We start from the raw sequence: 15705 nt of genomic DNA on the forward strand, positions 1-15705 counted from the left end.
TGTGTGTGTGTGTGTGTGTGTGTGTGTGTGTGTGTATATGAGATGAGCATTGTTATCTCCTCTGTAGACCACTCCACACAAACTGATATCAGCTGGTTGTTGCTCAAGTGTGCAGAAAGAAAAGAGTATGTAACAGCAGGTAACACTGTGACATTAGTGACATATGTCAGTACAGTAACTGTGCATTGTAACTGTTATTATTACCACGTTATACCCAACAGTGAACATGAATTCTGTCCAAATGTTGCTAAATGTTGAGCTAACACTAGCTTGATGATATGAATGATGGCCTCAGGTCACCTCACCGCCTGTGTCCCATAAATGTTGTGTGTTGTTCACATTCTGGTGAAAGGTTCGGTGACTTTAGAAGCTTGATCTCTTTGTTAGCAACAAGTACACCCAATAAAATCACCCTTTCATAAGCCTTAGACCGTTCACGTGATGGAGCCCTGTGATTGTAGGGCAGTCTAAGATAATTAGGAAGGGTACGTTCATGTTTAGGACATGAATGATTCTTTCAACTGTGGAGAAAATGTCTCGTGTTTGTTGCCAGTTGAGTCCATGTTCAGCTGAAGCATTGAGGGAAAAGGTGTCTTTCTTCACCTCAGCTCCCAGATGTGCTTTTAAAAACCTTTTGTTTTTTAATTGGTCCCCAGGGTGCAGCTCCCACCCTCCCACCCTTCTGCTCACCAGGAAACCAATCACAGTGGATCTCACCTGTCCTCTGAGCCTGCTTGTTTACAGGTGTGTGTCCGGGGCGTCACTGGGGACAGACCAGTGATCAGAGGCGGGCAAAGCGATTGGCTGAGAACGAGGTGGAGGCAGGTCTCATGTGAAGGGAAACCAGTCCCAAAACCACGAGACAGGTGGCTGCAGAGACACCTGGAGGGCTGAGGGCGCTCAGGTGGTCCACTGCCTGGAGGAAGAGGCTGAGACTGAGGAGCGTTTTTGTTCAAGCAGAGCGGCGTTTGTGGCTTCAGCAGAACGAACCTGGTCCTTCTTCTTAAAGGGTTTGGAGAGGGTTCGCACAGAGCACGCTCAGTGGAAAACCAACCAGAAGCTTCTGAACAGCACAGGTAAGCTCGCTCCATCTCCTCCATCCACCTGCATCCCAAATAAGAGCTGCAGTAATGTTCGCATTTCCACCACTTTCTCATTGAATTCATATCTTCTATTGTCCTGTTGGTAACAAAAACTGTAAATGATGATGACATAAAGAACCCAAAGGACAAAATGAAGCCTTAAAAACATGTGATACATTTTTCAAAGAGACGTAAGGATGAGTAGAAACGAATAGAAACGAATAGAAACGAATAGAAACGGCTGACTCGATGTTTGGGACTCTGCTTGTTGGTCGCGACCTTCACTGAGGTTTTCATCGCTCTGATGACGCCTCCTCTGCTTTTCAGTCATGATGTCGCCAGATGACCGAGCCCTCGACGACCTGTTGTACGGCAGTGACCTTGGTGACGAGGTGGAGGGGGCGGAGCTGGGCGGCGGCGCAGAGGAGAGCGCTGCTGCAAATAACGTGAATATTAAATCTAATTATTCAATTATATAAAAATAATATAATATTATTGATAGTAATATTTATTAGTATTATTATATTTTTATTCTTGTTTTATACAACATTAGTTTTTATATTTTACTTGTACTCGACTGTCATGTTGTTGCTGACGGCCGATCAGTCAAAAGTTATGATTTCCTTTTGCACACATGCTCTGGTTTCACTCATCTAACAGCTGTTTTCTGGATAAAAACCAAAACACAGCATCTGTACTGCTCTGGTTCATTTAAAATAACGTTAATCAGTGAATAAAGAACATTTTGTTGCTGAATCTGATACAAAAACAGTCATAATCTGCTTACAGTTAAAAACAGTTGGGACAATATTCAGGTGTTTGTCGGCCTCCTGCTCAGTAACTGTGCAATCACATTTTCTCTGATCCAGATGTGACATCACTGTTATCAGTAAATGTTCACTGACATTGAATCCGTCTGTCAGGCTCAGGCTCCAACAGCTGTGTCCATCCAGGAGCCAGTGACGTGTGCCGGATGTGGCGAGCAGCTGCTCGACCGCTTCTTCCTGTTGGCTGCGGGGCGGGTGTGGCACAACCCCTGTCTGCGCTGCAGCCAGTGTCAGTGCGAGCTGCAGACGCACCCGTCGCTGTACTGGAGGGACGGAAACATCTACTGCCAGCAGGACTACTGCAGGTCTGCGAGGTCTCGCCTTCCTTTGCTTCCTGTGTTTCACCTTTCTGACTCTGGTGTGCTTTCTCCTCCCGCTCAGGATGTTTGGAGGCGGTCAGTGTGCTCGCTGCTTCCAGCCAATCCCAGCTTCTGATTTGGTCATGAGGTCTGGTGAGCTGACTTTCCATCCTCACTGCTTCTCCTGCCAGGTCAGCCTCCACGCTTCGTCTTATTATTTTCAGGTTAAAGAGCTCTGAATAGATGCAGACGGTCTGTCTGATGTGTTGCAGGAGTGTGACGTGAAATTAATGCCGGGGAACTTGTACTGCATGCAGGGCGCCAACCTCTACTGTCAGTCTCACTATCAGAGTGACGGGGGCGTGCAGCCCCCCCCCGACCTGCAGCCCAAACAGCATCTAGATGGTGAGTGTGAAGAACTTCTGGGGCCTTTGTGGGCATCTTATTTGTTTTATCTTGTCGAGCTCCCCCACTCTATTTGGATTTAAATGTCAAATACAGGAAGTTCCGACCACTCGACTTTAATCACTTTAAATCAGCTCCGAGCAGCATTTGGAGATGTTGCTCCCAGCTGGGAAGTCCTCCACTCACTTCACACATGATGATGAGCCCGTTCTCACTCATGGAGCTTTAAGTATTGCAGTCACTCCCACTGTGGGAGTGACGCTCCCGCTTTGATGAAACAATCCTGTCACTCATGGAGTCGTCACGTTTACTGCCAAACAGTGAGAGAAGGAGTGAAAACTGATGCAGTGTTTGTGTCACAGCCTGAGCACCGAACCACACTGTGTGCAGAGCAACACAACAGTCACCTGCTCACACCAGCAGCTTTTCCTCATCTAAGCCTTTCCTAACATTCACATCAGCGGGAAACCAGCCAGGGATCAAACTACCAACCTCCTGATAGATGACCTGCTCGTGATGCCGAGTTAACTGGAGCAGAAACGTCATGAAAACACGGCGACGGAAGTTTCACGTCCATGGAGGAAAATGTTGGTGTGGAGTCAGCAACCTTCCAGCTCTCACTGTTGATTTTATGTTTGCAGTTTTACGCTCTGACCACCGAAACTAAGATGATGTTTCCAACTAAACGACATATTCAGTCACGTTTCAGGACAGGTTAGATTTGTACCTGGGACAACTTCAATCTGACCACTTACCTGCAGGTCGCACAAGCCTTTAACGTCCATTTAACCCCCCCGGATATTAAAGTCGGTCATCAAACAGCTTAAAGTACTAACGACGAGATCTGGACGAGTTGAGGATCAAACAGAGGTCAGAATAACAGATTCTTTATAAAAGCTGGCATTTACGCTTCGCTGCTCCGTAGTCCTGATACAGTCACTATGAGAGCGCTACGGAGGCCAGGGTGAAGACCGTTATTAATATTTATTATCATGAAACCATCAAACGTGATTTAAAATGCAGTTTAGTCATTATGTAATAAAATGTTCAAATCCTTTTCTCAGTCAAACTTCTCTAAAGTTCATTTTGAATGAAAGTTTTGTTCTGCTTTGTTGGTCGGGGCCGAATTCAGCCCAGGTGTCAGGTGAGGGGGAGGAGTCTGTCAGCAGTCCAGAGCCACGATCGGACGACAGGGCGGCAGGTGGGCGGATCCCCCGGAGGACCAAGCGAATCAGGACGTGCTTCCGCAGCGAGCAGCTCAGAGCGTTGGAGTCGTACTTTGCCCAGAAACACAACCCCGACGGTAAAGACTGGACCTGCCTCGCACACAAGACCGGCCTGCCCAAGAGAGTCCTGCAGGTACAAACGTCTGGAAGGACGGGCTCCTTCGAGGCCTCCATTTAAAATGAAACGCCGCATTCTTATTGGCTCAGCAGTGTAAAAGTCAAAGATCCTCACACGCACAGGGTTGAAGATGAACACTGACTCACACAGTTCTGATAAACGATGAAGCTTTGCACCGTCTTTATTTCTGCTGTAGGTTTGAGCACAGGCTTCTGGAGCGGGCCTCCAGTGGTCATTAGAGGAAGTGCAGGTTTAGTCACTTCCTGTCTGGTTTCATTTCTCAGCCCTGACATGGCCGTGGGGTTTTCTTCTGCTGCACACACATTTATCTCTTTCTGGTTGTTCTTCAGACCTTTTAGAGACATTTCATAGATTTGTGCCATCTTTGAGTTTTTGCATATTTTCATGCAATTTTCCTCCTTTTTGTTTGTTTGTTGTTATTTTGTGTGTCTGCAGCTGTTCTGTTTGCAGAGATGTAAAACAAGCACAGAGATGCAGATAGACTGTAATCATGTGCAGGTACTCAGCTGTGGTGTGGGAGAGGTGGGATGCTTCCACTCACGTGGGCCCTTTGTCCTGAGATGAATGGAAACGGTGTGGCTTACTGTGGATTGTGGGCTGAGTGACAAACGTCTTCTTGTCCCTCTCGTTGTCCCTCAGGTGTGGTTTCAGAACGCTCGGGCCAAACTCCGCCGTTCCCTTCTCTCCGATGACTCTCAGGTCAACTCGCCCTCTGCTCTTCCGAGAGCTGCCACCATGGCAACCAGTCCCTCATCCCCGACCTGCTCCCCGCCGGACCGATCGCAGCCTTTTCCCACCAGCACCATCGACCAGCTGCAGCTGTCCCTGCTCACCTCCCCGCTCAGCGAGCAGGTCATCAGCCACCCCTCCCAGGAGCTGCTGCAAAGCCCCGACTTCTTCCCGGACTACGACTCCCAGAGCGCACCGGGGTGCATGTCCACCCTGGAGGTCCACGGTGACTTTGGGGAGGCAGGAGGTGGAGAAGTTAGCGCTGATGCTTTTGGTCCACATTACTGTTAGTCAGTGAAAACACAGTAAATACATGTAGACGGAGTTCAAACTGTGACGAGCTGTCGGATTTGTGAGGTTGATAATAAATATATTGTTAAAATCCAGCTTTCATGTTTTTCCTGTGACGTGTCGAGTTGTCTGTTTAGCATGAACCTAAGAGCTTGTTGAGTTTCATGCTCTGCTCTCACTGACGAGAGGCTCGTGGTAGGAACAGGACACCAGCATGAAACATCATAACACGGTGACCTCGCCTGTATGATCTGAAACGGCATATTTCATTTTTACCATTCGTTGGCATCACATCCTGATCACATTCACTGTTTTTCTAATGAACGATCGACTTCCTCGTGTTCCTCGAACTACTTAACGAGTGCATGTGATGGAAACAGTGACAGACTTTCTTCTTTCAATCATTAAAAGGCCGGAGGTGAAGCATTTTTCTCAGAAATCAATTCTCAGCAGATCTGTGGTCACATAATTGGCAGTAATTTGAGGGCAGCATCATTCGGTCTGAGGTCTGGATCCGTCACAGAGACGATTCCTCATCATGAATGACATTCTTTCAGGTGTGTCTGTGTTTCCCCAGCGAGCTGACATTCATAACGAGCGGCGATATAAGGAAGGAATCCCTCGCCGTCCTCAGAAATGTCCTAATGAGTCACCTTCAACAATCAAACGGCGATAATTGCCATGACTCGCTGGGCCTCTGTGATGAAGTGGGTCATCGTTTCTCAGAAGAAAGTATGAAGGTTATCGTGGTCGGCGCTCGCCTTCTCATGCGTCACAGGGCCGAGTGACCAATGGGCGACGGCGGGGCGGCAGAGGAGAGCGGGCAGTTTTTAAAAAGGTCAGATGTGGAGATTCTTCGAGGAGATAGAGCAGGTCATCGCACACGGAGCAAGGTAAGAGACGGCTGCAGGTTTCTGCTGTGTGTCTTCTTCGTTGGTGTTTTCAGTGAATTATTTCCAGATTAATTCGAGAAACAGCGTTTCAGTCAGTTTAGAACTTTTCATGCAGGTTACTGAAATATTAGAAATATATCAAAACTATTAAAACCAAAGGTTGGAGTTTATCTCAGACACAAACTGAGCTGTGAGCGAGATCTCTCTCTACTGTGAGCTCACCATGGTATGTTGAAGGCTTTTATTGTGAAAGACAAACAGGAAGAAGCCTTTTTCACATGTGCAAATATAGTTACTTTGTTACTGTACTTAAGTAGAATTTTCAGGTATCTGAACTTTAATTGAGTACTTTTTTTTCTGGCTACTTTTTACTTTTACTCCCTACGTTTTTTAAACAAAATGTATTTTCTACTGCTGATGTTTTACGTATCAAACTGAATTGAGCCTAAACAGAAACACATGAGAGGAAATCCTGTTTGTTTGTTAATCACCAGGTAAGATGAGATGAACGAGGAACAGCTGTGGGCCACAGTCAGGGGTTAAAGTTTTTATTTATCCATATTTAACCACTGCTGGTACTTCAGCATCCAGCTCGCTCTACAGAAGAGGAGCGAGCGTGAAGGGAGTGACGTTTTTAAAGTGTCAGGTAATTTGAAAGGCAGCGTTTCTATGAGCTCAACAAACATCAGCAAACACACAAACTGTGTGTTTGTCTCACAGTGTGCTGCAGCTGCTTATTTCAGGGGGAGAAAAGACAGGGAGCTCAGAGTTACAGGAAGGATGCTCATGTTGCTAAATCTGTGTTGAAGGAAACGGCTTCCAGGGCCTAATCCGTGGATCGGCTTCCTCCGAGGCGTGGACGTCTATCAGCAGAGATTGTACCTTAGTCTGTAACACAGTCAAATATATTCTCAAGTAACATTCAAGCATGCCATTCAGCGTGTTAGTACGAGCTCGGGAGCAGCTTGGGAGAACAAGAAAACAGAGACTGCTTCAGGTTGTCTTCCCAAAGTGACTCAACTTTATTCACAAGTACAACAGTTTATATAGAGGGTAAAATTCACGAGACAGCAGATTATCAGTTTAAACCAGTACAGACCAAGATAAGGGAGCGTCTTCCTGCCCTTGGGTGAAGAAGCATCCTTTGTATAGTTTATCAGTTCAGCTACAATTGTGATTATCTCAGCGACATATTTTCAAGGCACAAAACAAAGAGTTCTTTCATTAGTGAAATCTGAAACAAACCATCTGGCCTTCAACAGGCGTCTCCTAAGAGATTAAGAAACTAATGTAGCTGAGGGAGTGATCTCTGTGGTATTTCAACCTTGTACCAGCCTGTGATTCTCACACATCAATTCTTGGGTCAAAGAGAAAAATAACTAAAACAAAGGGGCCTTATTGAATGACAGAGTTTTCCTGCATAATGTCACTATAAAACAATATCCAGTAAATGCTCCCATGGTACTAAAATACCTAACACTTCCTGTTTACTGGGCGGAGGCGGATTCAGGGTTTGTGTGTGTGATGAGACAAACTCAATAATAATGTTCACAGTTTTTTTTCTTTTGGTTTTTACTTCAAATGCAGTATTTTTACCCTTTGTTTAATAATATTTCAGTTCCTCTCTCGACCGTTATCATCAGCTGATTAAAGCTAATAAACACAATAACCTGCTGATAAAAGTCTGTTTCTGTTTCCAGATGAGACTTTCTTTTCATCCTGGTGCCTCGCAGCTCGCCCTCCTCTCCTTCGCCCTCCTCTCCTCCATCCCACACCCCGTCACATCATACCCTTATCCTCCCACCGCCCTCCTGCCCACAGTGGGTGGATCTGAGCTGGAGTCCACCCTGCTGCACCTCCAGGCTGCTCTGGAAGAGCCGGGGGACGTCCGGAGTGAAGCCTGGGCCGAGTGGCCTCGAGACATCCAGCCAGGTAAGGAGAGTGAGGAGGATGACCAGTCGTGGGAAGAAGCAGCTCTGCTGCAGGCCCAGAGAGGAGACCTGATGGCCCAGCCGTTGTCGCCCTTCCCTGGGGGTCACTCTCTGGAGAGAATGCACTACCAGGAGGGGGGAGAGGGGGAGGACGGGTGGAAGAGGAACGATGCTCTGACCTCCATTGCGGGAGGACTCCAAGCTGTCAGCCGTGAGAAGGGAGGGTTTGGTTTCCGCTTTGGGAGGAAAAGATGGACAGACGGGGAGTGGATGGAAGGAGGAGAGGGAGAACAGAGGAGGACAAGCGGAAGTGACGAGGACGGAGTCAACAGGGACAAGAGACGAGAGCGATGAAAGAAAGAAAGGCTGACACGCTTCAGAGGGGACTGCCAGATTACAGCACACATCATGAACTCTGTAAATGTGACACCTTTTAATTTCATTTTCAGAACAACACGGCACAAAAGTAAACACATAAACGTGGTAACCTGAGAAACGAGATTTTATCCTATGCTCTTGTTCCCCTTCTGAAACAATATGAAGGCTCATGTTACAGGATGTACAGAACAAGCGCGCAGCTCGTCGTGTCTAATCTGAAAGTGTAATATAAGCATGTGCACGGAGCTTCTGTCAGTGTGTGTGTTTGTTGGCTTGAACATGACTCATGAATAAAGAGCTGGGAGGTGCAGCTCTCGGCACAGCTGCAAAGGCTGGACGTTGTCTTGTTTTCACTCTATACTCTTCAGAAGCACCTTTACCTCAGGAACAACTGCACCAGCTCCTCCTGGGAGCAAAAAGGAAACAGCACCACAGAGTCCTCCTGCTCCAGCCACTCCATCCAGGTGACATCACCTGCGCTTCACCTCCCGACGTCACATTTTCAGCTCCCTCCTCTGCTCTGACAGAACTGCATGTTTGTCCCTTATTGACTCGTTTTTATCTTTACGTGATGACGTATGAATCCTGCCTCCAGGTACAAACTACCCTCTGTTTATTAAGGCTGTTGTGTTTTTAACTTGTTTTAATGTTTTGTATCTTGTTCTATTTCATCTGAACAAGCCCCTAAAAACAGTCAGTGATCCCTGTCGGCCTCTCACGGTTTTTATCATCACTGTTCACTTTAAAGCTCAGTTTTTAAAACCTTAGGATGTAACTACAGCCCAGAAGCAGTAGTATATGAATGACTAACCTCATATTGTGGATGGATTATCTCAGTTGTTCTCCTGGCTGAAGTTTGGTCCTTTTACAGCATCCTGCCATGCGATTACATTTGTTCCTGACCACCGAGAACACTCACGTTAACTTTTATCCAGTGGAAAAAAAGTTAGCTTGTTTATATTATGCTAACATAGCTGTGTCGCTAGCAGTCACGTAGCACAGCGGTCCCCAACCCCCGGGCCTCGGACCGGCACCGGTCCGTGAGTCGTTTGGTACCGGGCCGTGAGAGTTGAGGCTCAGGTGTGAAATGTCTGGTTTTCAGGGGTTTTAGCGGTTTTCAGCGTTATTTTGTTATCGTTTTGATCGTTTACTCTGTTTTCCTGGGTCTTTTCACGTGTGTTATGAATAAATCTTCTGTTTTTCGGTACCGGTAGTTTTACTCTGTTGTATTTATCCGCAACACCTTAAAGGCCGGTCCGTGAAAATATTGTCGGGCATAAACCGGTCCGTGGTGCAAAAAAGGTTGGAGACCGCTGACGTAGCACATCATTATATAGCAGCTAGCCCAACTTCAGTAACCCTACAAGCGTCACTGCTGTTCAGTTTTCTGTCTTCATTTATGTTGGAAGTGATAACAGAGCTGTACGTTTGGATTTTTCAGAAACCTCTCAGTCTGAACATGCTATATCATGCTTAGGAGGAAGCTAGCGAGCTAACTTCCTGCTAACTTCCTGCTAAATTTAATAAATGTCATAAATTCCGTTTTCATGGATGCCTGGATGTTAAACTTCATAGTTACACCTGGTAAAGCAGCAACGCTGATCATTTTATTAAAGATGGAAGAATTTAGACAGTTTTTAACTCTCAGTGATGCTGCAGCGTTCGCTTGACTTTGGGACCTGAAGCTGAGTTTGGACCTGGGAATAGTGACGTCAGACTCAAAGACCGGATACTGAGCCCAACATGGGGGCACAACACCATGTTACCCTGGTAACCGAGTACAGGCGTCCAGTTCAGCCTCCACATTAAGGTGGTGTGAAAGCTCAGCGGGGCAAAGTACTGATCAATTTTCTGTCAGTGTGTCAAAGATGGCAGACTGTGAGGATAGTGAGGGGACGGGTAATCAGGGAAGTGGAAACAGGAGGGTTATAGGACAAAGCTGTAGGCAATCAGGACAATCAGAGAAGGAAGTAAAACAGACGCAGAGTGCCAAACAAACACTGGGAAACTGAATGAGGATCAACTTAGAGAGAATATAACTACAAATATGACTACAGAAAGAAAGACTCACAACACCAAAGTATGAATGAAAATCAGCCACTAACAACAAAACTAAGAACAAAAGCAACATGAGCCCATAAACACTGAAGCCGTGGGCCCTCAAACACCGGTCCCTGTGTTTGAGGGCCCACGGCTCCTTAATTTAACCGCCGTCAGTCGCTGGGCCATTTTTAAGCTGCACGTTCTACTTTTGCTTCTGCTTGTGAGTACAGGCTGTAAATGAGGCCGATGATTTTACAGTACGCTGCCCTTTCATACGTGACGACTACGACCACACAGAGACACGCAATAACACACGTTTGCATCAAAAAAAGGTCAAACTTATAAAAAGAGACGCATCTGCAGACTGTGGCTACATTTCTTATCACACAAGCTCTGATCCACGACATTCACATGTGGGATCAATGTGCTGGTTTTTACTTTATAACAAGTCTGGTAAACAATAATTCAAACAACAAAGATGAAACTGCAGACTGTAACATTTGAGACTTTTTTTATTTGCTTTTTGCAAAACGAGTCAGAAATCAGAGACGTCTGAAAGTTAGAAACAACAAAACAGCAGAGTTACAATAAAGACTCCATGAGACACTGCAGGAGTTTATATATTCACACATAGAAACTAAAGTAAAATCTAAATTTAAAGTTAAAACAGACACAAGTAAGACAGATGTTGTGCAAGAGAGCAGTGCAAAATGCATCCATAAATATTAAGTTCAATGAATGACTGCAAACACAGCCAGCTCTGACTTAAAAAAAGATTTATTATCACTTTAAGTCTTTATTCTAAAAAATATTTCCCAAAATAACTCCGTGTGTAAAATATCTGTACTAGGGTAAAAAGCAACGACTAGAATGAAGTAGTGTCAAAGAAACGCGCCATTAAAATACCTCAGAAGATGTTCGGGACAGAAACTCATCGATTTCACTTTATTAGTTATAGAGAATAAAAATACAGAAGCATTAAAACTCTGTAACATTTGTTTTATGCTTCCTAAAATATATCTAAATATTTAACAATGGAACAAAAACACAACAGTAAAGTTATGTTTGTTTGTTTATTCATCATCACCTTTATTTATAAAGCACTTTAAAAACAACCACAGCAGAGTAACGAGTGACCTGCACACAGAACAAAAGTTGGTCCCAGAAATATTAACGTTCATTACATTTTTCAAATTAAAAGCTTTAAATGTTAAACACCTGTCAGTCCTGCTTTTATTGACCTCGTCATTATTCATCATCACACAGTGAAAACACAAAGTCACAGAGTCATACAGCAGATATTCCACCCATTTATTAAAACATGAAATCAGTGTCATAGTTGTGTTTCCTGTACTCTAACTGCTCACCCTCATGATGGCGTGACGGTTAGCGTTAATGATGCCACAGTGACGGTCTGTGTGTTAGAAACAAAGATGATTAAACTCAGTACCTGTGCCGTCTTTAGTTACCAGTTTAGAAAATACTGGCGGCAACGTCCTACATCACCTCGTTCTCGAGTCCTCGCAGCCACAAGTGTGCGCACACCTCGCCCACCCAACCGTGTGACGACACCACGTCATCAGGATTTTACCGCTGTGGGTCAAAATGTGTAAACTTAAAGCACATATATTTTGTAGCATCATGTCAGACCAAACATGTTCTCAGGCTCTGAGCTGCTTTAAAAAACACTGACATACGACTTAAACTCTGATACTGCCCTGAGACGTGACGCGCACCGCAGCTTTAAAAACATCCATCCATCCGCTTCAGGGTCGCTGGAGCCTCAGCTGCCATAGAGCAAAGGGCGGGGTAAACCCTGGACAGGTCACCAGTCTGTGGCAAGGCTGACACACAGAGACTCACACCTATGGGCAATTTAGGTTATTCAATTAAGCTATCCTTACAAACTGCATGTCCTTGGACCGTGGAGGAACCCACACAAACACAGGGAGAACATGCAAACTTCATACAGAAACACTGCCTGAATTGAACTCAGGACCATTTTGTTGTGAGGCAACAGTGCCAACCACAACGCCACCGTGCCGCCAGCTTCAAAAACACACAAAACACAACAAAAGCAGAAAAATCGCATTGAGGCTGTTGTTGTGATTTGGTGCCATATAAATAAAAATGAATTGAGTTGTATGACCTGCTCTGCCCCCCCACAGCAAACATGTGTTACAGGAATCATGTGATTAAAACACACATTATTATTACATTATTTTCACAGATTAACCCTTAAAGCTTTCTTTAAGCGTGTTTCAGTTCAACTCTTCACATCTTTTGGTTTCTGTCACTTCCTCAGCCGGTCCGTCACATTAGTGCGTCCCCAGAAACACTGTGGTTGTGCTTGGTCTGCTTCTGCAGTGTTTTCTTTGTTGTTGTTGTTGTTGAAGTTGGACCTCTCAGGGCCACCGTAGATTTGGCTGCAAGGGGCATTAACAATTCTTTAAACCCATCCATTGAATTAAATGGAATCCCATTTAATGCTGATCCACCTGTAAAGTGCAACAAATGTTTGTGTTGTTTCGGTAAATCTGGTCCCACCGAGTCTCGATGTGCTTCTGTGGAAGCTCTGATCTCCATCTGCAGGGATGAACGCAGCAGCGTTATTTTACATGCTCAGTTACTCATAACCAGCAAACCCCATTGATACAAACTTTAGCTCAATTTGAGCAGTGATGCGTCTCAGAGTCGGTTTGAGGTAAACAAAAAAAGGAAGTTTGAGTTAAAAGAAACAGCTGGAGGAACAGTTTGAAACTCATCAGGTTAACTGGTCAGTCTGGCGGCGTTCTCCTCCTCCTTTACAGGAGAGGTGAAGAAGAGCAGGGTGGAGTGGGTGGAGAAGAGTGTCACAGTGATGGCAGCACGAAGTATGACGGTGGTGAGACCTGCCACACCGCCAGGGTGTGGCAGCTGGCACATCTGGAATAGCTCCATCAGTGCTGACAGGTAGGTAGCAGTTGGAGCATCCACCCAGACGATGTTTGCATGTTTCAGCAGGACCATGCTAAACTGCAGACTGCATCTACTCTTAGGAGAAAGTCCACCTGCAGTCCAGACCTCTGACCAGCTGTGAACATCTGGAACATCATGCAAGCAACAACAGCAGGAAGCAGAGTCAGGACAGCTGCTGTCCTCAGCTCAGAGGAGGCGACAGAGACGGTGATGGTGCTGTTACTCACTCTGAGCCTCATTCACTAACATGTGCGCATGAAACATAAATACACTGTGCAGAAAACAAGCACACACAAAACTCCGTGAAACATGCACACCGCCTCATTGTGTGCTTCATCTTATGAGCCTTCACTGTGACTCGTGCACGCTCGGAGGCAGTTACACATCTGAGGGCAGAGAATCGACACGTGTAGGTAATAAAACATCTGAGCGTGCGTGCACACTACAGATTAATACAGGCTGTTAGTGAAGGACGCCCGACCTAATGTGACTCAGTGCAGAACGATGAGAGAGAAACTCACTGTTACTCCTGACGAACATCGTTCAACTCCTGCGACTCTGGTGTATCTGCGCTGCTCCTGCCTGCGAGCACAGACAGACAGCATTAAAACTCATCTGCTGTGTTTCTGCATGCATGCAGAGAAACACACACACACAGTGGGTAAGTCAGATGCTTTTGTTTGATGGTCTGATTCTTGGTGCCATCCCCACACGTAAAATCACCCGGTGCTGACACACGGGCTGTTCGTTCTTACCATTATTGCGTCTTTTACGTAGGACCAGCAGAATCACGCCTACACCGATGAGCATGAGCAGGAGTGCTGCCACCAGACCAGTGACGGCAGATCCATCGTCATCAGGAACAGGTAACAGGCTGAGATCTAAACACACAAAACAAGAACATTACTTCGCCTTTGGTTCATTTTCCGTTGTGCTGCTGTGAAAATCAGCTGTGCAGGTGAGGAACATGTGACCCTTAAAGCTGAACACAGCAGCTTCTAAGCAGACTAGCAGCACTGCTCTCTTTGCTGATGACTACACTGAGGGAAACAGCGCCCCCTGTGGATGTCAGGTAGCACACGGTATTACACTGCTGTGGTACTGATGCATAAACTGACCAATCAGATGACAGGACAGGAAGAAACCTACACAGTGAACAGCAGACTCTGTTTGTGTCTCCAGTTAAAAGAACATTTTTACAACCATGACAGTTTCTTACCCCAGCTCTTAGACATTCCCACATCAGTCGCTTCGTGAAAGACCTCACAGCTGTATGTAGCCGGGTCAGACTTTAAAACCTCCACGTACTCTCTCCTCTGGAACGTGTCGTCGTCATTGGGGAGAAGTCCTGAGCTCTTCAGGCCGTCGTCTGCAGTCAGAACACGTTTGTTCCTCCTGATCGTCACTGTGACGTCTTTGGGGTAGAAGCCCGTGGCGAGGCAGGTGAGGACGATGTTTGTCTGCACTCTGGAGTTCTTTGCAAACACGTGCAGATCAGGTGGAGCTGGATGGAGGAAATGGAAAGTGATAAGTGCGTGTGTTGCTGCTTGGCTTGATGTTTATGTGGCGTCTGGCACACTGTGTGAGACGAGGCAGACGTGGTGAGGCTCTAGTTTGATGGTTTTTGTGTGTTTTGGTTCAATTTGTCTCAAAGGTGCGTGAAAGAGACTCGGTGACAGTGGAATAATCCATCAGTGAAGGCGCTTCTATGAAACTGACCAAGAACACAATAATTATGTGAGGTCATATTACCACAACTAATTCTAAAAAGTCTATTAACAATGTTTAAAAATAAATAAATGATAATATTATTTTTATTTCATGTCATACATACATTTCTGTTTCAGCTGCTTCTGTCCATAACCCACAAACTTGCTCAGCCAATCGATGCACTCGTTCTCCAGGTAGCCCTTGGTGTACTCTTTCAGCACCGGGACGCCGTCCCACTTCCTCTTGGTTAGTTGTGCCTCGGGAGTCGGAGCGACCCAGACTCCGCTTCTATCATCGAAGGACAGGAAGTCGTCTCCATCGTAGTTGTACATGTCCATGCCTCGGACAAACCTGAGCGTGCCGTCAGGCTGCGTCTGACCCTCACAGCCGTGCATCCACTGAAGAACGTGAGGGGCTGAAGGACCAACAGTGACAGAAATGAACAAGATATCAGAAGAACAGAGATTCAGAGAGGACACCATGATGTGTGCGTCAGGATTAAAACGGAGCGACAACTTACTGGCTGAGTCATTCTGCCTCATTCGCTCCATCAGGATGCCGATGTTGACCTTGAACCACTGCTGCTTGCTCTTGCGGGACTGTGTGCCTTTATCCCAGTAATCAGCAGGTAAACGCTCTCTCATCCACTCCTGTTTGGGAACCTTTGACTGATGCTCGCTGTCAAAGTAGTCGATCATCCGGTTGTCCAGCAAACCCATGGCTGTGAACTCGTGGATGCCCGGGAGGCCGACAGGTTTGGAGAGCGCCGTGTAGATGTAGGTGAGGGAGTGAGT

General features: G+C 46.0%; 2 protein-coding genes across 2 annotated transcripts; one reads left to right on the forward strand and one right to left on the reverse strand.

The window, feature by feature from the left end:
* Positions 1-2107: 2107 nt before the first annotated feature.
* LOC102202455 (LIM/homeobox protein ttx-3-like) lies at positions 2108-5063 on the forward strand. The gene is made up of 5 exons (XM_005750309.1): positions 2108-2214; positions 2291-2399; positions 2481-2613; positions 3746-3972; positions 4618-5063. Exons 2-5 carry the CDS (start codon positions 2292-2294, stop codon positions 4996-4998), a joined length of 849 nt encoding a protein of 282 aa, XP_005750366.1. The 5' UTR covers positions 2108-2214; position 2291; the 3' UTR covers positions 4999-5063.
* An 8659-nt stretch (positions 5064-13722) lies between these two features.
* Positions 13723-15702, reverse strand: LOC102206825 (H-2 class I histocompatibility antigen, L-D alpha chain-like; the record flags this gene model as incomplete). The annotated part of the gene is made up of 5 exons (XM_005750321.2): positions 13723-13783; positions 13957-14075; positions 14405-14705; positions 15036-15326; positions 15432-15702. Coding segments are annotated over 5 exons (1041 nt in total), but the record flags the coding sequence as incomplete, so codon positions are not given.
* Positions 15703-15705: the final 3 nt, after the last annotated feature.

Source organism: Pundamilia nyererei, unplaced genomic scaffold, assembly GCF_000239375.1.
Source record: "Pundamilia nyererei isolate P.nyererei 1_Seehausen unplaced genomic scaffold, PunNye1.0 scaffold00268, whole genome shotgun sequence".
In the NCBI taxonomy this organism is placed as follows: domain Eukaryota; kingdom Metazoa; phylum Chordata; class Actinopteri; order Cichliformes; family Cichlidae; genus Pundamilia; species Pundamilia nyererei.

Coding starts and splice junctions, on each gene's coding strand:
- LOC102202455 (XM_005750309.1), top strand. CDS start 2,292: ATGTTTGGAGGCGGTCAGTGTGCTCGCTGCTTCCAGCCAATCCCAGCT. Junction 2,614..3,745: donor GCCCAAACAGCATCTAGATG/GTGAGTGTGAAG, acceptor GGCCGAATTCAG/CCCAGGTGTCAGGTGAGGGG. Junction 3,973..4,617: donor TGCCCAAGAGAGTCCTGCAG/GTACAAACGTCT, acceptor GTTGTCCCTCAG/GTGTGGTTTCAGAACGCTCG.